Raw genomic sequence first — 25,627 nt, forward strand, 5'->3', positions numbered from 1 at the left:
CATTTTTTTCTTTTTCTTTTTCTTTTTTTTCCAAGACAGGATTTCTCCATGTAGCCCTGGTTGTCCTTGGACTCACTCTGTAGACCAGGCTGGCCTCGAACTCACAAAGATCTGCCTGCCTCTGCCTCCAAGTGCTGGGATTAAAGGCATGTGCCACCACTGCCTGGCTGACATTTAATTTCTCATATTTATTTTTATATAGAACTCAGGTGTTCTGCAAAAATGGCTAATTCCAGGGCTGTGCAGGGTGTGTGCCAGAGGGTGGAATACCTGGAGGTACCCAAAGTGAGACCTCACTCAACAAAAGACAGATTTCAATTTGTACAGAAACTATGTGGGCACAAAGCAGCGGTGAATGGAAGATGCCACGAATCCACATTACATATATAGATGTGACAAGAACTCCAGGGGAAGGAGGACTGGCCCTTCTGTAAAGACCTCTGTCACCCTCTGTAAAGCAATGCAAGCAAAACTGTCACTGGACAAGTCCCACAGACAAGAAGCAGCCAGGTTGTTTAAACTGATGCAAAAAAGAACAATGGGAAATGTGATATTTGCTGTCTTGATACCCAGAAGGGTCTGAAGGTCCCACCTAAAAACAGTGACCCAGGCTGGCATCACATGTGGCAACTCTCATGAACAACAGGGCTAGATATATCAAGGACCCATCACTACCAGGGAATTTTGTTTTAGGGTTCTTTTTTTCAGTGCATGTTTATGTGTGCATACGAGTCCATGCACCGCAGTACAAAGGAAGAGGTTAGAGATGACTGTGGGACTCAAGTCTTCTTTTACTATGTGGGTCCTGGGGATGGAGACAGGTGGTCAGACACAGTGACAAACACCGTTACCTGCTGAGCCACCTCACTGACCTTTTATAACATTTTAAAAGTCCGACATAGTTTCAAAATGAAAAATTAAATTAAGTTAAAACTTACTCATTGCTTTAAAAAGCATTACAGGAAGCAGATACTCAAGGCTAAGCCAGGTAGATGGGGAATTGGAGTAAGCCTCGGCAACAGACTAAGACCCAATCTTGTAAAAAGGGAATAATACAGGCACCTAATCAAGCAAAGGTAAGTTGGGTCTAAAATACCTTCCTGTGTCCAGCTCAGTGGCTAACTCCTCAGCAACCGTTAACTTGAACAGAAAACAGATACAGACAACCTCACTGCCCTGAGGTCTGACTGCCTCATCTATGACTTTTGAACATGTATTCTCCAACTACACTGTCTGTGGGGCTTGAGTATGTGCCCGACAGTCCCCCTGCATGTGTCTATGTATGTCTCTGATGTGATGGTAAGCCAATGGAGGGTAGGATCAGAGACAAAGCCTCCACAGTTTGCAATGTAGTCAATTAGTCAGTTCAGCATAGTATGGTTAAAAAGATAATGAGCTAGGCAGTGGTGGCTCACAGCTTAATCCCAGCACTCCGGAGACAGAGGCTGGTGGATCTCTGAGTTCACGGTCAGCCTGGTCTTCAAAGCAAGTTCCACAATAGCTTAGAAAAAAGTCTACTTTCTTCAGTATTTGCCCTGTATTTTTTTTAAAAATGTTTCTTTCTCTCTCTAGTTTTTTTTTTTTTTGAGAGACAGGATTCTTAGCCCTGGATATCTTGGAACTCACTCTGTAGACCAGGCTGGACTCAGATTTAGAGATCTGCCTGCCTCTGCCTCCCGAGTGCTGGAATTAAAGGTATTAAAGGTATGTGCCTCACTACCCGGCTGTTTTCTCTATTTTCGTGTCCTAGTATTTCATGAATTGAGCAGTAGCTATCTATTAATACCTTGCATTTTATATTCATACCTTAGCTAGTTGCAAAATTTTTATCTCATCTATCTATGTATCTGCCTATCATTGTGTGTGTGTCTGCATGTGCACACATGTATGTCCCAGTATGTATGTGGAGATCAGAAGAAAACTTGTGGGCGTCCATTCTCTCCTCTCACCATGTGGCTCCCAGGAATCAGACTCAGGTTGTCAGATTGGCAGCGAGTACCTTTACCTGCTGAGACATCCCACCAGCCCTAGATATTTTATTTAATTACTGACATATTGAATTAATTTATGCCACTGTTTTGTATGGTCCATCCATTTTCTATATTCTTTCTTTTTTGTAATTTTATCTTTTCATTGGTTTTTTTTTTAGCTTTTTGAGACAGGGTTTCTCTGTGTAGCTTTGGAGTCTGTCCTGGAACTCTCTCTGCAGACCAGGTTGGCCTCAAACTCACAGAGATCCACCTGCCTCTGCCTCCTGAGTGCTGGGATTAAAGGCATGCGCCACTACCGCCTGGCTCTTTGGGAAATGTTGATGGTTAATATGGTTGTCAATCTGACTTGATAGAGTGACATCTAGAAGACTGGAAAAGCAGAGCTGGGGTGGAGTGAAGTTCTTTCTACAGGTTGGTGACATGAGAAGTCTGACCATGAATAAACACGGGGGATCTCCAATAGGCAAACAAGCAAACACAAGGCAGAAGGGGGGAGCTGGCAATGGAATGCTCAACCCTTATGAGTGGATGTGGTTTTTGTCATTACTGTCCCCCATGGACATCACATTCTTCAATCTCTAAGAACAGATGTGTACTGGTGACCCTCAGGGACTCTCAGGCATCTGGCCTCAGAGTAGAGCTACATCCTGTCTTATGTGCTGAGGCTTCCAGCTTCCTAGACTGAGAGCCACCAGTTCCCCTGGCTTCTAGTGAACAGATAGCCACTGTGTAAGTGGTCAGTCTCTGATGATATAAGTCAGTCTAATAACCCTCCTCTTGACTCATATTCTGTTATTCTATTTGTTCTGATTCTCTAGAGGTCTCTACCACAAAAACTAAGCAGAATAGTGTAGGTGCTTATCTCACATGGACAGGTTTTAAAAGCAGGCAATTCAATGCTGGTTTGGTTGAGGACAGACATAAATTAAGACACAACTCGTGTCACAAGACAGGTTGTAAATCAGTTAAAATTTTTTATAAAGTGAAAATCTAGAGGAAAAAGAGACTATATATTTATCTCTTTTTGTGGAAATGTGGAAAATTTTATCATTTGGAAAAGCCAGAATGTGACAGCAAGAATAAATTAAGCAGGCCTGCTGCCTATATAGTAGCTATTAGACAGACACACAGAGACAGAAAAGTATCAAGCTAATGCCAAGTTCCAGGCTAGGGAGAGCCATGGGACTGAGACAAGAGTCAGCTCCCATGGGAAGGGAAGGGGCAAGGCTTGTCAAGCAGCTTGGAAACAAAAAACTGGTCACCATTCACAACCATTCCCCTGACTAGACAAGTAATACATGATCATCTCTCTGGTTGAACCAAGGGAGCATGCATAGGGTGTATAGACTCCTCAGAGGTGCAGCCCATGATACAAATGACCAACCAAAAATAACCAATCTCAGAAAAGGTCACCTAAGTCTCCACCCAATTCCTACCACACAACAGGAAAGCACCAGGCAGGTCCGTAGCATTGGACCCCATCCCCATCCATTCTCAGGACTCACTCTCATTTGCCTTAGTAATTCCCTCTACTCACTTTCTGTTCATGATTCCTTATTACTCTCAGGCATAAGACAAAAACATAACAAAGAAAAACAGAAGCCAGGGGCTGGGGCAGCTTTGGTGACTGGTGATTGTCTAGCAACCACGTTCCCTGGGTTAGGCTGTTCAAGAGGAGACAGGTCCCTTCACACTCAGAAATCCACATCAGTTCCAAACAAGAAAAGCTAGAAGGAAAACATGGTTTACGGATAGATCAGTCCTTTTAGAACTGCACATCTGTGGGAACCTCAAGACGATGAAGTGAACACGTTAGCAAACAGACAGAGATCAGAGCTTCACAGTCAGCGTGAGAACTACAGAGTGCTGCTCTGGGAACCTGAGAAGTGGCAACCGAGCTAAGCTCTCAGGAAATGGGAAGACCTGTACTCCAGAAAATGCCGGCAGGGAACAGGTGGGAAGATAAAACTAGCAGAAAAGCATTAGGAGGTGAGAAGAGGATGGTGACATGTGACAAAAGAAACGAGACTGGTTCCAGAGAGGGAGGATGATTCACGTGTCAAACGTGACACAAAGGTCAGAGGGAAAGCCACTGACTGAATGATTTATGAGGTAACTGGAGTGCAGCCAAAGCAGGGTTTCATGCTGGGTGAAACAGGAGTCAGACCCACTCATTCAGCGGCCAAATCTCATTTTGTAAGGGTTAGTGCAGCAGGGCATGCCCTGTCCTCTCCACTACAGCCTCTGTTTCTTTTTAAAAGGAAGTGGGTACCACATAGCAACACTTGTGTGTTGTGCAGCATCATTTGTCACTCTTTCTGCCTGTGACAACTCTGGGCAAAGGACTATAGCCAGGACTTCTGCCTTCATCCTATGAATGCCTGCCTACAGAGTTCAAATCCAAGTACACAATTATGGATTCTGCTGCACTGAGACAACATGCTTGCAGGAATATGCTGCTGGCCAGAGACTCAAGTGGCTGCAATCCTGTCAGCAGAGGCCTACCTGCTGAGAGACCATGTGACCCATGCCTGCCCACACATCTTCCAGGGCCACAGAAGCAGCACAGAACTTTTAAATGTGAAATTCTCTTCAAAAAAGAACTCTCCTTTAAAAGCTTCAAACTCTGTAAGGCCTGGAGATGCCTAAATTAAGTGGTAATTCACTATCCATAGCCCTGTTCCACCTTAAGAACTCCATGAGCAGGGCGGTGGTGCACACCTTTAATCCCAGTGCTCTGGAGGCACAGGCAGGTGGATTCTGTGAGGTTCAGGACAGCCAGGGTGAGACCCTGTAAAACAAGCAAACAAGAAAGCAGCAATGAACTCCATGAATGGTCAAAACTTCTGAAGGAAAAACAAAACAAAACAATGCAAATTCAAAAAAAGAAAAACTACGATCTGTGGTCTTAATGGAAAATAACTAAGGCACTAACACCTTCCCTGTGAGAGGAGGCACAACACTGAAGAGCCACTGTCTCTGCACACCGACTTTCTTTCCAAGAACAGTAGGAGACTTGCATTAATCTTCAGGATTGCTATTATTTATGCATACAGGTGTTTGACCTGTGCATCATTTGTATGCCTGGTGCTGGCAGAGAACAGGAGAGGCTGTTGGATTTCCCTGAAACTGGAATTACAGGTGGTTGTGAGCCACCATATGGGTTCTGGGAATTTAACCAGTGCTCTTAACTTCTGAGTCGTCTCTCCAGCACTGTCTTTTAAAATTCTAAATTCATATGGGTAGAGTAGATCAAACCTACGCTGTAGAAAATCTTTCAGCCAGTAGCCTTTAAGTTACCTGCCCACGTGGGCATGGCCTTTTATATTATAAATGCTGATATAAGGTGTGCGTTCCCTCTCTCCCAGCTGCTGGATTCAGTTTCTGTTCCCTGTTTGTGCAGAGGACTGTAATCTGTGAGTCTACCGCTAAATAAATAAGCCTTTATTATACTCAATTCTGAGCTAGTGTGGGATTTCTTTTTAGCATCCATCTTTATCTGGCACCCCATGTGGATTTGAACTCCACACCTACTGGGTGGACCAGTCTAAAAGGCCCAAATGGTTCACAGCCCAGGAGGTTTCCTATCCCCGCCTACTTAGCTTGCTTTTTTTGTAAAACCCCACCACAGCAGAGCTAAGTGCACGCAGAAACTTGGAAATTTCACAAGTTTGGGCACATTCTCCCGCCACACTGCGGCGTTCCCTCCCATGCAGAAACTTGCACAGCTTCTGGTTTGTGCTCCCTGATCCTGACTTCTGAGCTCCTTGTTCCATGTACAAAGTTGATTTAATTACTTTTAATTTGTCAAGCAAAGCATATTTGTCAGTATTTAACCAGTACCAAGGCACAGGAATATTAATAGTGCCACTGGTTGGGCTGCTGATCACAACTCTGCAACCATGACACCTGCTGGACAATAAAGATTATTACACCTAAAACAATTTACTGGACCTCATAACACAGGTAAATATTTTATTAATTAATAAATCAATAAACTTGAAAGTTATACAATGACAGACACATTACCATGGAAAAATTTAGTAACTTTTTTTGCTGATACTATTGATTGTATTCTGCAAGGCTTATATGGTTATTGTGATAATCCATTTATTGGATATTGGGACTCAATTTTTTCTTCATATTATATCCTTACAAAAATGGTTTGATAACAGAGCCAAAAATGAGGTACTTTTAGAAATTATACAGTCTTTACAGACTAATAATGAACAGCTAGCTGACAGGATTAATACCATAAAAAATCAAAAGTTACCTGAAAAATTAATACTATTGAAAAGGATAACATCAATTTGACAGACAAAATTGAATTCAAGTCAAAAGGTACTGAGAAATTATCTGAAAGAATTCATACTGTTAAATTTGACAATCAAAATCTGTTTAAAAGTTATGACAGGCTAGCAGATAGACTATCTCTCCAGGGAGGCAATCTGCACACTATCCAAATAATGTCCAAGAATGAGATGTTATCTTTAAAGGAAAAACTTCAGACCTTGGAACCACATGAGCAGAATGAGGACCAGAAGCTAGGTGCCTCAATTAAAATCACTAGAAATATATATATGCCAGGAGATTCAGGCTTTACAAAAGACAGTAGTAAAAAGATTTGAAACGATTGAGGAAATTATTGGAGCTGATGAGCAGGGAAAGAAGGTACAAGGATGGGATTTAACATCACTAGCACCTGTCAGAGATGACTTACCCAGGGTTTTAGCTTCCTACCCTGCAATCTACTTTGACAAAGCACTAAGTTCTAAATGCACAAAAGGATCCAAAGAAGGTAGATGGATATCTAAAGGAATAAATAACCTAAAAGAAATTAACCAAGCAGTAGTAATTTATGGCTTGCATTCCTCATTTGTTAGGGAAATGGTAAAGTCATGGGCTTCAAGCATTAAGGCCACCCCACACGACTGGCTTCAGTTAGTTTCACAGTCCTGGATGATGGGCCCCAACTGCTGTGGAGATGTTATTTCAGAGAAGATGTAAAAATTTTAGAACAACAGGGAAAAGTAAAAGGAATTGAGACTTCCCAAGATCAAATTCTTAGTGAGGGTACTTATGCTGATCCATGGGCTCAAGCTCTTTATGATGAACAAATGTAGCCTTAAATGCTTGGGACAGGATTCAAGAATTAGGAACATGAATTGAATCATATACCATGGTTAAACAGGGCTGGAGAGAACTGTTTAGTAACTTTTTACAAAGATTAACTAAGGTTGCACAAATAGAAGTAACAGACCCAGATGCTAGATGAGTACTTATTGAATCTCTGGCTTTTGAAAATGCCAACTTGGTGCTGGAGAATTGTCTGTATTCTGTCAATCATGTTTTAAATAAACGCTGAATGGCCAGGCAGGAAGTATAGGCAGGTCAACCAGATAGGAAGTAGAGGTGGGACAAGGAGAACAGGAGTATTCTGAGAAGCCCATTCCCCACATTCCTGCCAAGAAGCAACATGTGAGCTGATAGCTGAAAAAGGTACCAAGCCATATGGCTAACATAGATCAGAATAATGGGTTAATATAAACTACAAGAGTTAACAAGAAGCCTAAGCTAATGGGCCAATCAATTTTATAATCTTATGGAATCCTCTGTATGATTTTCTTTGGGGTATGCTGGTTGTGGGGTGCAGGGCGGGACAGATACACCAACAAGCCGGCCCCTCATGTTACACCAACTTAGAATGCAAAAAGATACTTGGGTCTTTAAAGGTTAGATCAGCACAAATTGATGAATGGATCCTGCATAGAATTAACGTTGAGACATTTCACTAGAATACTGAATCTTGGGTAGGAGAAGCAATTTCCAAAGGTATGAGGAGATATCAAAATGCCAAATGTTTCATTTGTGGTAGAATAGGACATATGAGAAGGGATCGCAGACAAGAAATTTTTAGAAATAATGTCTCCTCTGGGAATGGCAAAAATAAAAAGTATCAACCTTCTGGATTATGTAGAAGATGTGGCAAAGCTGACATTGGACCAATAAATGCAGATCAACAAAAGACAAACAAGGCAACCTGATACCATCGGGAAACTCCTCGGGGGCCTCTCACAGGCCCCCAAGTCAAAAATGGTCCAGTCATTCCCAGTCACTGTGGAAGACATGTCTCAGCAGGAAAATTAAAATATCCAGAGCCTTCTATAAAGAACTATACTGTCCTGGATCACGGAATAAACATGGAGAATGAATCAAAAATTCCAACAGGAAACAGGAAATGTATATTCTGGAAGACTTCTATAAATGATCAAAAACCAAAGCTAAGAGGGCATATAAATGGCATTGTAATTGTGGGTTTGATAGATATGGGTACAAATGTGAGTATCACTACTCCAGAATCTTGGTATCCAGACTGGCCTCTTCAAGAGGCAGATGCTCAGTTCCTAGGAATTGGGACCCTATCTCAAAGCACGAGATGGGTTCGATGAACAGGGCCAGAAGGACAGAGAGGAGGGCTGAGGCTGTATGTGGCTAATATTGAATTTATGGGGTCATGACCTGCTGCAGCAATGGAATACCCAGATCAACATTCCTGCAGTTCCAGAAACTCAAATTTCTGGAAAAGATATTGTAAGATACTATACACAAAGACCACAGGCCATTCAGGCTATACAAGAACACAAAGCAACTAACAAACCTTTAGAGGTACCAACGGCCCTACCTTTAAAAGGGTTAACTGAGAAACCAATATGGGTTAAACAGTGGCCTTTAATAGAAGACAAACTGCAGGCTTTCGAACAGCTGGTACAGGAGCAACTAGATGCTCATCATATTGAAGAATCAACAAGCCCTTGACATTCTCCTGTATTTGCTGTTAAAAAGAAATATGGAAAATGAAGAATGGTGACAGATCTAAGAGATGTCAACAAGGTAATTCAACCTATGGGCCCTCTATAATCTAGAATTCCTCTGCCTTCTCTACTACCAAAAGGATGGCCTCTCGTAGCTATTGATTTAAAAGATTGTTTTTTCACTATACCTTTACAAGAAAAAGACAGAGAAAAATTTGCCTTCACAGTGCCTACTTAAAATAATTCTCAGCCTACTAGGAGATACCAGTGGAACAGCTGAAGCAGAAAAGGAACTGATTGTCACTGAAGAAAAATTACAGGAGGCACATGTTGATAGGTTGAATCCAAATCCTAATTGTATTCTAGTCATACTGCCTTCCAGAATTTCCCATATAGGAATTTTAATGAAAAGGGAAGATATTATCTTGGAATAGATCTTTTTACCACACAAACCAAGTAAAAAATTAAAAACTTAAATGGAAAAAGTCTATGAATTAATTATAAAAGGAAAATTGAAACTTCGTCAACTGGCAGGTAAAGACCTAGCAGAGATTATAGTGCCTTTTACTACTGATGAAATTAAAAAATTATGGAAAGACAATGAACCTTGGAAAAGAGCTTGTGCTAACTTTTTAGGAGAGATTAATAGCATTTATCACAAAAGTGATAAAATTAATCTTATAAAGAGAACTACTTGGATCCTTCCCCACATTGTACAGGACACACCAATAACTGAAGCCCGTACGTTCTATACTGATGCAAATAAGTCAGGAAAGGCAGGTTACAAATCAGAAGATTTAAGTAAGGTAGAACAAAGCCCTTATAATTCTGTCCAAAAGGCAAAATTATATTCTATTCTCATGGTACTAAGGGATTTTAAAGAACCTCTGAATACAGTTACTGATTCACAATATGCAGAAAGAGTTGTCTTGCATATTGAAACTGCTGAATTTATACCAGATGATACAGAATTGACTTCATTATTCATACAGGCTCAAGATATAATCAGGAATAGGCTTTGTCCCATATGCATAACACACATCTGATCCCATATGGGTCTGCCAGATCCTCTAGTACAAGGTAATGCAGAAATTGATGAATTATTGATTGGGAGCAAGTTGTAGAACTCAGAAATTCATAAAAAAACATCATGTCAATAGAAAAGGATTAAAGAAAGAGTTTTCTATTACATGGCAACAAGCTAAGCAGATTATAAAGAGATGTCCTACTTGCTCTTTCTATAACCAAACACCACTACCTGCAGGGACTAACCCAAAGGGTACCCAAAAAAATGAAATCTGACAGATGGATGTGTTTCCCTTTACAGATTTTGGAAAATTAAAATATGTACACCACACCATTGACATTCAGGTTTTCAATGGGCAACTGTTTTGAGCTCAGAAAAGGCTGATTCAATAACCACGCATTTATCAGAAGTTATGGTCATCATGGGTATACCTGCACAAATAAAGACAGATAATGGTCCAGTATATGTCTCTAAGAAAATGAAACAGTTTTTTGTTTATTATAATATAAAGCATATTACAGGTATACCAAACAATCCTACAAGTCAGGCAGTTATAGAAAAATCAAATCGAACTATAAAGGATATGTTAAACAAAGGGATGGAAAATACCCCCCCAAAATAGATTACATAATGCTTTGTTAACCTTGAATTTTATTAATGCTAATGAGAAAGGAACAACAGCTGCAGAGAGACACTGGATAATAGCAAAGTCTTCTGAATTAAATCAGCTGGTGTATTTCAAGGATATATTGACCTCACAATGGAAGCCAGGAGATGTGTTACATTAGGGAAGGGATTTTGCTCTTGTTTCAACAGGAGAAGAAAAGTTATGGATACCATTAAAATTAATAAAGATTTGGTTTGAAAAAGAGAAATCTCTTGAGAAAGAGAAATGATGGCTCATCCATAGATGTGACAACCATACAGGTGGTAAGATAGCCTCATAAGAGTTGGGGCAGGGTTCTGTTCTTGTCTTTGCGGGAAAATACTCATCTTCAAAAAGTCAAGAGACCGAGGCTAGAGAGATGGCTCAGTGGTTAAGAACACTGGCTGTTCTTCCAGAGGTCCTGAGTTCAATTCCCAGCAATCACATGGTGGCTCACAACAAACTGTAATGAGTTCTGGCGCCCTCCTCTGGCATGTAGGCATACATGGAGGCAGAATGTTGTGTATACAATAAATAAATAAATCTTTTTTTAAAAAAAAAAAAGTCAAGAGACCCTGGACATCTGGATGCCTAAAGAGAAAAAGATAATTACCCAGATAGGATCACCAAGCAAAGAGAATTAGGACTTATGAGGACAGGTCATCTGAGGGTAAGCATCTCTAAACTTAAACTAGAATAATAGTCATGATTCACTTAAAAATCAAAGCTGGCTTTGGAGTTGGACAACGGCTCTGTCCTTCTCTAAATCCAAGCATGCTGTCAAAAGAAAAAATTCAGAATTTCTGTCTCATGTCAGGAGCCATCTGGTATGGGACAAAAAAAAGAAAGAATTTAGAAAAAATTTTACTTTTCTTTATACTTATTTTTGTCTCTATTGTCCCTTTCATTAAATACATGTCTGTATAAATAATGTTTAAGTTTTCCACGATGAACAATGAATTTTCCTGCAGTAATCTTTGAAGTTTCCAAGAAGAAAATGGGGCCCCACAACAACGACTCCACCTGGTTGATATGACATCATGATGCTGATAGTGCTACTATAAGACCTGTTTTGGGTTCCAGATGCTCAAGATGGTTTCAACTTGGTTAGCTGAAATGGTGTACTTTTTTACGATTTTCTGGTCAGAACTCCAAATAGGAACCTCAGAAAAACCCTACTGAATACTCAGAGACTGTCTGCAATTATACCAGACAGTAATCTTGAAACTTAACCATCATTTTACTTTCACAGGACCTCACAGAAAAAAACATCACCCCATGACAGCTGGAAGCAATTCTAGAAGATGATGTCCCTTCTCCCAACAAAGTTTGTCTTCAGGGTTAGGGACATCATTTAGGGGTTGATTATAACTGGTATAGGTTGGAGGTTGGGGGGAAATTATGTAGGCTCAGGGATCTCTTTGGGAAAAAAAAGGAAAATTGGATGGGATAAATTATTAGTGTGAGCTTACTCACAATAACAATAATAGTGAGTAATAGAGTAAATACTTGTGAGCTATTATTTATAGGCAATTTACATTGGTATAGATTCTTTTTTTAAAAGATTTATTTGTTTAGTACTTTTACAGTGTTCTTCCTGCATGTATGTTTACAGGCCAGAAGGTGGATCCTTTATGGATGGTTGTGAGCCACCATGGGGTTGCTGGGAATTGAACTCAGGACCTCTGGAAGAGGAGCCAGTGCCCTTAACCTCTGAGTCAACTCTCCAGCCCTGGTATAGATTCTTGTATATTGATACAAACTTAAATTATATTAACTATGTTCCTATTTTCATCTATAATATGTGCATACCTAGGCAGAGTTATTTTGTCATATTGTATGCATGCATGCTTCTACCTCTGCTTAAGACATTTTGTATATTGATACAATTTTAGGATATATTTATCATACTGCAATGTACATTTCTACCTCTGGTCAAGATACTTATACACTGTTTACATTTTGAGGTCATTGTCCTCATTCATTGCACAGTTGTTTAAAGATTGTTTAATATTCTAATATGATGTCTTAGTCTATAAGTTATATAGGTATTAAGAATTATAGGTCAATAGTAATCCATGTTTGTCATACTTATAGTTAGAATAATCAGGTTCTTTAGATATAGAGATTGTATTCTGCATAGATAGGTAATCTTCAACCACTTCAAAGAGCTGTAGAATATGACATTTAAATAACTTAGGGTTCTGTTGATGTGAGACACGATTGCTCCTGGCAGCACCTATCTATTCCCAAGAGATTGTTGAGCACCAAAGACACTCCACTTGGAGCTTGTTTTCTTTTTGATAAAACTGGCCTTTGGGCAAGGAATTGCCCATGCATCGATCATTGACAAAGTGCACGATGTCTAGATAGGACAAGCAGGATACAATAAAAAAGAGTGTCAAATCTTGCCAAGACAGAGTAAGATGCTTTTGAAAAATTTCCTGCCTCTGAAAATGGTCTGTCAGTTACTCTAGGCCTTAACCAAAGTTGGTTGCTCCAACGTTGCAAATGAAACTTTGGGTGATTGCCCAGGTAGCCAGTTGTCTCTGTCCATTACTGAACATTTTAGAAGTTGCTTGATTGCACTTCCTGCTTACTCAAGTAATAGTAATATTATTTCCCTTCTCGGGTCTTCTATGGGGTTGAAGACTAGATAGTCATAGTTACTTTCCTCTCATGACTTGGCTAAGTTATTTATAATACAAGACTTAAACTCCTTAGGATAGAATAATTATTGAAACATTTATCACATGTTTCTTGCTTGCTATTATTTATGCTGGTCGTAATTCTAATTTTTATATCTGATATTTGTTCTTATTGTATATAATTTTGTATTAGGCTTAGAACTCTCTTATTTAAGCAAAAAGGGGAGGTGCTGTAGGAAATCCTACAGCCAGTAGCCTTTAACTTACCCACCCACTTGGGCATGCCCTCACATACTATAAATGCTGATGTAAAGCATGCAATCCCTCTCTCTTTAGGCTGCTGGATTCGATTCCTGTTCCCCGTTTGAGCAGAGGATTGTGTGAGTCTAGCTCTAAATAAATAACCCTTTATTATACTCAATTCTGAGCTAGTGTGGGATTTCTTTTTAGTGTTCATCTTCAGACCTGTGCTCTCAAACACATGGGAAGGTGAGGCAGGAGGACTGTGAGACCAGCATGAACTACACATGGAGTCTGAAGTCAGCCTGGATTACATAATAAGACTATGAAAACAGAATTAACCAATCAACTACACAAACACTCCCCCTCAGAAAACAGTGTTTCTTCTTTAATTAAACACCATACATACACAGAGCAGACAGTGGATATGTTATCACTTGTGCCAGCTTCATGTCTAAAGCCAATGGAACAGAGCAGAGGGCACTTCCGGACTGAATTTATCCCCAAAGTAAAATGCACTGACAACGTAGACATCTGAACAAAATCAAAATAAAATAAAGACCACACACAGTTCCACCATCTTGAAGGAAATCCTGCAGGCCCTGCGAATAACTGACTTTGATGCAAGCCTACTATGCCTTATGTCTGTCAAGCACTGGCTCAGGAATACTTACAATAGCTCCAAGAAATGGGGCTCAGTGGTTAAGAGCACTCGCTGCTCTTCCATAGGACCCAGGTTCAGTTCTCAACACTCACATGTCAGCTCATAACTGCCTGCAACTCAGGCCCCAGGGGGATCTGATGCCCTTTCTGGCTTCTGCAAGAGGCCAGCACATGGTGTACATACATACATGTAGGCAAAACACTCACATACACTAAAATAAAAACCAAAACCAAAAATATTTCCAGGGGAAAATATCTATTCTTTTTATGTTAATTTATTATTATATGTGTGTAAACAAAACTATTGTCCCCTTTTCCAACTGGGAAATCTGAGGCAACACAATACACACACACACACACACACACACACAAATTCCCAGTGAAGAAGTGATAAAGAGTGCTGGAGAGATGGCTTAGCAGTTAAAAGCACTGGCTGCTCTTCCTGAGGATCTAGGGTTCGATTCACAACACCTACATGGTGGTTGATTACCATCCGTAACTCCAGTTCTAGATCAGATGCCTTCTTGCAGCTTTGTGGGCATTGGGTACACATGTGGTACACAGACATATATGCAGGTCAAACACCTACACACATAAAATTTAAAGAAATGGTAAAAGTGCTGACCACTGAGTATTTACCTTTTCACTCAGTCATTGTGATAGTCATCTAGACTCTGAAAATTACACATTTTATGACTTTTAATAAAAATGAAGCATTGGTTCAATAGGATTTTTCAATGAAAGGATCTTCAGAATTGTATAGGCATAGTATAAATGACTATTCTGATCTTGCTAAATGGTTTCTTTGGAGAAGACAGAAAGATGAAAGGAAATGATTTTCTAAACTGGACAATAATCCAAGGCTATTGATGGCAAATGATTATATGATAAATCTTGCTTTTCATGAGGCATCAGACACTTTTAGCATGATAATAACACATTTCAATGTAGCAATTAGTAACCACAAAGAAATTACCCAAAGGAGCCGCCCAAGTGTAAACACAGTCTGAACTGCATATAAGTTGATCTAGGGCTTGGTTTGAAATATCCCAAGATTAGGGATCATTCAGCTGAGGAAACCAATCCCAAAGCTTGCCTTTTATTACATCCTCATTTAGAAAATTTTGAGCAAAAAACATTGATGCATTAGGTACCAATCTTTATAGCCTTGTCCAGTCCAACAGGGACCGGGAGTCCTCAAATGCTTCAGGTTTACACTAAGAAACGAAGTTCTGACAAAGCAACACATTTAATGTGGGTTTTTAGGAATATCCTGGCCATGCACTGGGAAGAAACCGAAGGCTGAACAAGTATAAAAGCATGAAGACCTCTTGGAGTATTTCTACCAAGCCTGGGCAAGAGATGGCACGACAAACAATCAGGAGCTAAGTGGTTAGACCCTGGAAATACTTCAGAAACAGACCTCAAAGATGGATGCGGGAAGCAAGAGAGGAGTAGAAATTTACTCCACAGTTTTTCTCCTGAGCAACAAAAAGAAAGAAGCTGATGTCAACTGAGAAGTGAAAATCACTGAGGGACTGAGGAATGTGATCTCTTATGTGTTTCCATAGTGTTGTCGGACAGCTGAAAATCTGAATGCACAGTTTTGGGATCACTTAGGCTAGAGAGAAAGAAATTTGTTCTTTTGGGTTTTTTTGTGAGCTAAGACTTTTTTTTTCTTTTCCTTTTTTTTTTTTTTTTTTGGTTTGTTGAGACAGGGTTTCTCTGTATCCTGGCTGTCCTGGTACTCACTCTGTAGACCAGGCTGAACTCTAACTCACACTGATTTCCCTGCCTCTGCCTCCTGAGTGCTGGGATTAAAGGTGTGCACCGCGATCACCGCCCAGTGATCTAACACATTTTTAAGAAGAGTGATATGCTAGCTTGCCCCTGAAATGTTGTCAAATAAAAATTTAAAACTACAGACATACATGAGAGTCTGTCTCAAAAACAAAACAAAATAAAAACATTGACAACACCACCACACGGAGAAGAAATAAAAACTAGCATACTGGATAAGCCTAAGCAAGAATGAAGAGCTTGCTGAGTAGTTTTCTTGTCAGCATGGCCTGCGTGTAACCTGTCACGACGCACACTCCTGGTTATCTGACCGCAGAATGACTTTTTTTGGAAGAGAAGTGCTGTAGACATCTCGATGGTCAGCTTTCCCACCTCTGCAGGCGAAGAGAGCTGGGGAGTTAGCAGATTGGTAACAGAGAATATTTTCTTTCTGTGCTTTGCCTTCTGATAAACCAAAGAGTGCTTTCTTGAAATTACATGGCACCACATTAGTGTGTTTGTGTTTTTGTGTAGTCTGTTTTTAAAAAACAAATTTTTAAATGTTTTAAAGAATGCTTTCTTGTTTTTAATCATCTTGAACCACAGTTTTTGTGTCACCTAAGATTTCTTGATTATTTCCCTATACAATTCTGTTGACTGTTTTAGTAACATGGCCCAATTTCCATTTAGGGCCCTTTAATTTGCACTTCAGACAGTGTGGTACTCAGTTTGGGCAGCTTTTCTACACACTGATATACTATGCTCCTATGTCTGTACACCGATGCAGTGTGTTTCTATGTCCGTGCACTGATATACTATGTTCCTATGTCCATGCACTGATGCAGTGTGCTCCTATGTCTGTGCACTGATATAGTGTGCTCCTATGTCCATGCACTGATATAGTGTGCTCCTATGTCCGTGCACTGATATAGCGTGCTCCTACGTCTGTGCACTGATATAGTGTGCTCCTACGTCTGTGCACTGATATAGTGTGCTCTTATGTCCGTGCACTGATATAGTGTGCTCCTATGTCTGTGCACTGATACAGTGTGTTCCTATGCGTATGCATTGATGCAGGCCAGAAGAAGGGGTCAGATTTGGAACAGACAATTGTGAGTCTCTGTGTAGGTGGTAGGAACCAAACCCAGGTTTTTCATAAGAATAGCAAATGCTCTTAATTACTAAGATATCATCCAGCCTTTTACAGAGTGAGAGGTATGTTTTTTAGATAGGGCCTCATGTGTGCCACATGGACCCAGGGTTTCATACATGCCAGGCAAGCACTCACCAAACTGCACTACATCCCTATCCCTGAATCAAAACTTTTCTAAGACTCCCAAAACCATACAAGCTATGGTCATTGTTCTTGGTTGCACACTAGAACTTAATGATAAGCTCCTAATTTGCTAAAGACATCACACACTTTTGTCCCAGGCCATGGGAAAATCAAGCTGGGACTTTCCAAGGAGGTTTCTTCCAAGCTGGCTAGTTACCCCAGACCTAGAAGGTGTTATGTAGGCTGCTGAGGGAAAAGTCATTAGCAGTCTCACCCAGGTATGAAGCCAGTGCACTACAATACAGACTGGCATGGTAAGATAAGCCAATGAGTGCAATAGCAGCTTGGATGTTATGGGGATAAACAGCAACTGCCTTCTGATTGCACAGAAGGCCTGCAAAGGAGGAAATATATACCTGGTGCTGCAAATGTGCTAAGGATCCACAACTGGGGGGCTGGGGAGATGGCTCAGTGGTTAAGAGCACTGTCTGCTCTTCCAGAGGACCCGGGTTCAATTCCCAGCAACCACATGGCAGCTCACAACTGTCTGTAATTCTAGCTCCAGGAGACCCAACACTCACGGCAAAACACCAATGTATGTAAAATATAAATAAATAAATATTTAAAAAAAATTTAAAAGAATCCAGAGTTCATAGACCCCAGGCTGGTCCTACTATTATTCTCCTAAATGGACACAGTATCAAACTGACCTCTAAATTCGTGTCTTTATACCCATAGATTAGAAGTCATCTGAGAAGTTGCTTTGTGCAGTGGATGGAAGTTGATGCAGAAACCCACAGCTGGTTGAGGTGCAGAGAATACTTGTCAGTGGAGTGCTCTGCCACAAATGAGATATCTGTATCACCCGGCCTCTCGCAGGGCTCAGAGAACGTCATGAAAGTAGGGGTAGAAAGACTGCAGGAGCCAGAGGTAAGGAAGAACTAGAGAGAAACAGTACCTTCTAGACATGTCAGAATCTCTGATCTCAAGAACTCAGGCAGCTACAGATGCCTGTATAGGATCAAGCGAGTCATTCTAGCATGGAGCCTAAAGGGGCTCCCAAGTCCTTACCCCAACTGTGTAGCTTTGGACAACTGGAGGCTTCTGGGGGGGGGGAGGAGTCAGTTTTCTTTAAGGGTGTGGCCCCTGGTGAGTTGTTCATTCTCCAGTGGATGACCCTATAACCCAGGAGAACACAGGCAGCACAAATTGAACCTGATAGATTATTCAAAATAAAATAAATACTTGACATGAAATTGGGAGTGGGATAGGAAGGTGGGGTGGATCTGGGAGGAGTTATGGAAATGAGCAGTGAGTGAGTATGATCAAAATACACTGTGTGAAATTCTCGAGGAATAAAAATAATAGAGTAGAAATAATTCCCTGGCTGAGAGGTGGTGGCACAAGCACTCAGGAGGCAGAGGCAGGTGGATCTATGTGAGTTTGAGGTCAGTCTGGTCTACAGAGAGAGTTCGAGGCCAGTTAAGGCTACACCACAGAAATCCCGTCTTGAAAAACCAAAATAGATGGATAGATAGATAGATGGATGGATGGATAGATGGACAGATAGACACACAGACAGAAACAGATAAATAGATTAAAAAACTTTCCTAAATTAAAAACACAGCACAGTAGTATACTAAATAAATTGTGTTTTCTTGCTGGGTGTGGTGGCATGTGCCTTTAATCCCAGCACTCAGAAAGCAGAGGCAGGCAGGCAGCCCAGTTTACAGAGGGAGTTCCAGGACAGTAAGAGCTACACAGATAAACGCTGTCTCAAAAGAAATAAGTTTTCCTTTTCATGTTTATTTAATACTAGAAAACTAGATTAGACGCTTGAAAAAACGCCAACTAAGACAATTTCATAATTTTTACAGAGTGAAAAAATGTAGAATTTTGGTAGTACTTTGGTTTAAATATACCTTTCAAAAGTTCATGTGTGGAACATGGCTACACTCTGAGCATTCAGGAGACGAAGGCAGGAGAATTGCTCCAAGTCTGAGACTAGCCTGGGCTACATATAGAGTACTAGATCAGTTGAGGCTGTATTTAATAAGAAACTGTCTTAAAACAAAACAACAAAGGGTCCATATTCTAGCTCAGGGGTGGAGAGATTGCCTCTCATGTGTGCATCCTGAATCCATTTCTCAGCATCCCCAAGAGCAGGGGCGCAGGAGGGGGGGGTGCAGGACAAGGAGTTAATGTGCTATAAACTTAACCCCGAGCTAATATGTCAATGGCCTGAGGCATCTGGGGCCGTTAGAAGGTAACTCAGAATAGATGAGGTCATGAACTGGTACCTCCATGTATTAGTGGCTTGCTCTGCCTCTCTACGTGGTGACCTCTACCATGTTTGACTGTAGCAAGGCCCTCTCAGATCCCGAAAGAAGTCAGCCTGTGGCAGTGGACTTCTAGCCTCCAGAACCATGAGCTAAATAATCTTGATTTTTTTTATGTTAATTACCCAGTCTGTATTATTCAGCAACAGAAAACAGCCAGCAGAGAAAGTAAACCTTTCCCAGGTTGAACATAGTTTCTTTAGGGAAATTCTTCCAGCTAAATGGAAGGCACTATCAGTCTAGGGAACTGGGAGAATGCAGGCAATTGATTGATTTACAGGAATTTAACCCTGGGACATCATATCATTGTAAATGTTACATAGGTATTATAAATGCGTCACTGCTGACCAACAGAACGTCTTTCGTAATGGATAGTTACAAAGATAACAGAAAGGAGGTTCATCAAGCATTCACTTGAAGAAGCCAGAGCTTTCCAGGAGACAACTGCTTGGAGGCCTGGAGAGCAGGGGAGCAGGGTGTATCATGAGATGCTGTGCTATCCACTCAGTAATCACGGCAAGGAAGGAGCAGTCAGAGGGAATGTGATGTTATAATTCCAGATCGCAGCATCAAAATGCCAGTTTTTAGAAGAGAAAAATGGTTAAAATTCTGCTAACAAAAAAAAAAGCAGATGATGCTGATGCAGACAGAATAGATGGCTATCTCAACAGCAACCTATGTTACATTCTGTTGTGTATAAAATAAAAAGGGAAGAGTTGTCAAGCTTGTATTTTTAAGATTACTTAAAAGACAAAACACTATCGGGAAAAAAAAAACTGTTCCTCTTCAAATTCTTCCCCTCACAATCGCCATCTCCACCCTAAAATTAAAAACCAAGCCAGTAAGAATCAGGGATAAGAAATCTGCTGTCAAAGCCATGGCTGTACTAATGTTACACTACAGGCGATCTACTGAATGGTAAGCACTGCTCCATTTAAGTCCCATTCTTTCAATCAGTCTACGGGACAGGACTCAATGTTTGGCCAGCATGTCCAGAGTGGAACCCAATATCTGCTTATGCTTATCTTTCTTGCTCAGGAATCTTTGGCACCTAGAAATTGGGACCCTCTCTCTGTATTACATATTTATATCTGGACTCTGTATTACATATTTACACTGGGACTCTCTGTATTATATATTTATACTGAGACTCTCTGTATTATATATTTACACTGGGACTCTCTGTATTATATAGTTACACTGGGACTCTCTGTATTATACATTTATACTGAGACTCTGTATTACATATTTACACTGGGACTCTCTGTATTATATATTTACACTGGGACTCTCTGTATTATATGGTTGCACTGGGACTCTCTGTATTATATAGTTACACTGGGACTCTCTGTATTACATTTACATTGGGACTCTGTGTATTACATATTTACAATGGGACTCTCTGTATTATTTCATAGCTACACGGGGATTCTCTGTATTACACATTTACATTGGGACTCTCTGTATTACATATTTACATTGGGACTCTCTGTATTATATATTTACATTGGGACTCTGTATTATTGCATAGTTACACTGGGATCTTATCACATATTTACATTGGGACTTTGTATTATATATCTACACTGAGACTCTGTATTATACATTTACACTGAAACTCTCCGTATTACATATTTACATTGGAATTCTATGTATTACATACTTACATTGGGACTTTGTATTATATATTATATTGGGACTCTGTATTGCACCTTTACATTGAAACCATGTATTATATATTTACATTGAGACTCTCTGTATTATACATTTACACAAAAACTCTCTGTATTACATATTTACATTTGAATTCTATGTTATTACATACTTACATTGGGACTTTGTACTATATATTATATTGGGACTCTGTATTACACCTTTACATTGAAACCATGTATTATATATTTACATCGGAACTCTATATATTTGCACTGAGACTCTCTGTGTTACTTATTTACATTGGGACTCTATATTATATTTTCACATTGGGACTCTCTGTGTTATGTATTTACACCGAACTCTGTGTTGTATATTTAGTAACTTTCCCTTCTATACTTATAAAGCTCTGAACAAAACTTAGGAACAAGCACTAATCAACATGCCATAAATAACTGATGATAAATAAAACCACATGACTTGATGTGAGATGTAGTTCTATTAACAGGCATTTGCGAACTTGATGTTCAAATGAACAAAACAGGAACAATATTATAAATTTAAAAGCAAAAATAAGAGACTATACTCAGCTATCCAGGTTTCACTGTTAGTCAGCACTTCTGTACATGTAAATTAACAAAAAAGGGTTGTTTTAACCACGCACGAGTCTGGGGCTCCCTGAATGTTCATCTGCCCTATTTTCTATTCTGCAGCTAACAGGTTCCTCTCCCTTTAGCTGATCCATCTTGTGTTCTAAAAACAAACAGGAAGTGGTGAGTCACTGAGATAAAATACCTGTACTCTGCCCTAGAGGTTGCTTCGTAAAGACACAGGGAGACTGGGGGTAAAGGACTCCACCCCATCAAACAGAACCACTTACTAGTGGTCTCCGTCTGGGTGCTTTTCTCTCTTGCTCAGGCTACCCATTCATAGCCACATAGAGTTCACAGAGCCCCCTCAGTGTTCACCTACATTATGCCAATGTACTGCTAAGCCTCCTAAAAGGGTTTCATACACATCTAAAGAGTACTTGGATCTGGTGAAGTAATTAGAAAACCAAGCCAATGGAAGAGTCAGCACAGGAACATGTAATCTGCTGTTCCCTGTCTTCTGATTTCTGTTTGGTTTAGGGTTCCATAGACCAGGCCCAGGCTGGATGAGCACTAGCAGTGACACGCCGAGCTCCTGGGTCCTGCTTCAATATTCTCTCAAATTATATATATAATATAATATGTAATGTTATATTATTATATAATATATATAGAGAGAACAACCACAGACTGAAAATTCAGAAGAAAAGATTTTAAGATAGAGTCTCACTCTGAAGTTCTGGCTGGCCTTGAACTCACTGTACAGACCAGGCTGTTCTTGAACACATAGTGATCCACCTGCCTCTGCCTCTCAAGTGTTCTTTGTCTCTCAAGTACTGGGATTAAAGACATGTGAAACCATGCATGGCTAAGGAATTTTTTTTAATTTTACATATATTTATTTTGTGTGTACACAAATGTGTGTGTCATGATGTTCATGTCAGGGTCAGGGGCTGACTTGTGAGGCCTGGTTCTTTTTCTATGATGTCAGTTCTGGGGCTGGGGCTGGACCTCAGGTCGTCAGTCTTGGCAACAAGTGTCTTTACTCACTGGGTCATCTCATCAGCTCAGAAATTTTCGTAACTCTGACATTAACTCACTAAACTGTGTTCGTACTAACGTCACCTCAGTCTCAGTCACACACTTGCACTGTGTCTGACAGTGCACAGAGAAGCTCTGAGCAGCACTGACAGCTCCTCTATGTTTTTAATAACTGTACTGGTTTCGGAGACTCTCTTTTCAAGGCTGCCTTTTCAGGACTTCCACACCATGTAAATACCTGAGAGCACTGGTTTGATTTATTTTCCCCTGCACGTATATGTGGTTTGGGTTTCTGGGCCTCTCTGAAAGAGCAGGATGAATACTGGTGGCACATCACAACTCTCTTCAAACCCAGGCGCCCCAATGCACCCAATTAGTCAACCTTTCTGCAAATGGTATGCTATGCAGGCTTCCTGGGCGTGAGTACATCCTTAAATGCACAAGCTTAAAGGATCTTGTGACTTATAATAAACTGAAAGACGGTCATTAATGGTTTTCCTGTTCAATAACAGCGCTGGCTCTGAAAGTAGATTGTGACATACATAAATAGCCCTGGAACTGTCAAAATAAAGCTAAATGTCACAATTAAAATGCCTTCTTACGGGGCTTCAGAAAAATCTTTACATATATATGCCTATAAGATTTACTCATTTGTTTTTCTGAGACAAAGGCTCACAGCCCCAGAGAGCCTCCAAGTAAGTCACTGAAGATGGCCAACACATGTGGTTCCTGTGGAGCTAGGCCTGATGAACGCTAGGCCAGCACACTACCAGCAGAGCCACAGTCCCTCCCCAGCCTTCCATGTTTTTAATTTACTCAATTTTCTTTAATAAAATAGGAATAACCTTATCATGAATTAAATGTAGTCAATTTCATTTGTAATGGAGATAATAAAATTGATAAATTATGCATAGCGATGACCTCACTAGGAATCCAAGGAAACACACAGACTGAGACTCAGTAACTATCAATTCAGGCTCCTTCACTTAAGAGAAAGCATTCAAATGGATTTGACAACTAAAAGATTTCCAAATAAAATCCAAGAATCGCTGTGGTGGATGGGAGTTGGAGCTGATAGCAGATATTGGTGAAAATAGGACAACATTAGGGAACAAAGACTGTAAACTAGAAGAAAACACAAGGTGAAAAGCCAAAGGCAAACACAGCTGGGGTAGCCAGTCACAACTTGTCAATGCCATGGGTCACCTGAACAAGGCTGGATGATGAATATAACATAGATACTATTTGTCCTGAATGCTGTGTATATTAATCATTAAAAGTTCAAATGAGAGTTGGTGTTTACTACTTCAAAAACTAACATATAGAACATAAATAATTGAGTATAATGTTATAAGCCTTTAATCCCAGAACAGGCAGAGGCAGGCAGATCTCTGTGAGTTTGAGACATCTACATCACATCTACATAGTGAGTTCCAGTCAGTCAGAGGTACACAGTGAGACCCTGCCTAAAAAAGCAAAGAAAAAAAATATATATATGATAAAATAAAAACAAACCTGTTTCTAGAGTTTAAGGATTATAAAAGTTTTAATTTTTTACAGAACTTTCCAATAACACTAAATGCAAGCACCGAGTAGAGCCAGAACAACATCTATGAGTAGTAAAAATGTTTACCTCTTGTTGTTCTTGATTTGGGTCCACAGTGAGTAAAGTTGGTATTTTAGGTGAATCTGTTTTCTTCGCCTCTCTCTTCAGCACTTTCACCTGTTTAACTTTTGCAAAAAAGGGGGGAAAAAGAAGAAAAAAAAGGAAAAAAATAATTTGTTGGTCCTGCTGGTCTGCCTAGAAGCTGCCCTCTGAAGGAGCTCAGGTAGGCGCCCTCACAGCCAACAAGCCCCTTTTGAAGTTAGCTGCAAAGGAGCTGAGTAACTGTGCGCTGTAAATATGGTTTGCTTTATTTTATGATCTCACAAAGGTGACCCTCACGTGGCACATGTTCTATACCTGGCCACTGCGTCCATTTTCACAAGGTCTCTGTTTTCCAAGGAAAGAACATTTGCTCACATCAATGCATTCACTCTAAGATAAATATGTTTAATTTTTATTACATTCTATTTGTTTATTCATTTCTTTATTGGGGTGTGGTCAATCCGCTCCAACTACAGTGTAAATCTCCTGATCAAACTCTGGTCATCAAAGCTTAGTATCAAATGCTTTTACCTGCTGAGTCATCTCACCAGCCCTAAAATTAAATCTTAAGGTTATGATGAATTTGAAATTTATAAAATCTACCAAATCCCAGCATGCCCAACGCATCTGTAACACTTCTGGGCAAACAACCAGGGAAGGTACTTTACCACAGGTTATACACTGAATCAAATTCACCTTTCTCAAATTCTGCCCCAGCATCTCAACTTCAAGCTAATAAAACATTTACCCTTTGGAACTGTCTTTACCTTTCTTTAAAATTATCTCTATGAAAGCAGGCAGCACTGGCCCTTTAGTTCCAGCACTCGGGAGGCAGAAGCAGGGGGATCTCTGTGAGTTCGAGGCCAGCCTGGTCTACATAGTGAGTTCCAGGAAAGCAGAGATACAGAGTGAGACCCTGTCTAAAACAAAACAAAGCCAATATCTAACTCCTTAATTTTACAAGAAAAAAAATCTTCTCAATGGAATTTACTTTTTCAAAGCAATTTACTACTTTCTACAAAGTTGCCACGTAAGTTCCCTCACAAAAGTCCCATCACTGACTGTGTCATCCGCAGTGTTGGGGAGCTATGTACCACAAGGGACCCACCTTCCATTCCTTTCGTTTCCTTTGCCTGTATTGTGAATGGCAGTTCAGGGAAATGGAATTCTTTCCTGTCGCATCTGGGAAAATTCAGCTTTCTTTTGTTTCCACTTGCCATTTGATCACTCTGACTTGTTCGGTCGTTAAATACTCCTTTCTCTGCTTGGCTCTA

The 25,627-nt window shown here is 40.2% G+C and overlaps 1 protein-coding gene across 9 annotated transcripts in view; it reads right to left on the reverse strand.

The window, feature by feature from the left end:
- Positions 1-25,627, reverse strand: part of Cdkl3 (cyclin dependent kinase like 3) — a 107,432-nt gene that overhangs the window by 41,704 nt on the left and 40,101 nt on the right. For 6 of the 9 annotated variants that reach the window (XM_087910658.1, XM_087910660.1, XM_087910662.1 and 3 more), the window contains 3 exons: positions 25,462-25,624; positions 24,339-24,436; positions 18,869-20,241 (listed from right to left, as the gene is read on the reverse strand). In XM_087910658.1, the coding sequence (XP_087766784.1) occupies positions 20,161-20,241; positions 24,339-24,436; positions 25,462-25,624 (342 nt within the window). In that variant the 3' untranslated portion in view covers positions 18,869-20,160. Of the gene's footprint in view, positions 1-18,188; positions 18,261-18,868; positions 20,242-24,338; positions 24,437-25,461; positions 25,625-25,627 lie in introns of those variants that run through there. The other 3 variants (XR_007232716.3, XR_015003570.2, XM_048437628.3) reach the window with 2 other exon arrangements.

The sequence above is a fragment of the Myodes glareolus genome, chromosome 9 (genome assembly GCF_982192425.1).
Source record: "Myodes glareolus chromosome 9, mMyoGla1.1, whole genome shotgun sequence".
Taxonomy (NCBI): domain Eukaryota; kingdom Metazoa; phylum Chordata; class Mammalia; order Rodentia; family Cricetidae; genus Myodes; species Myodes glareolus.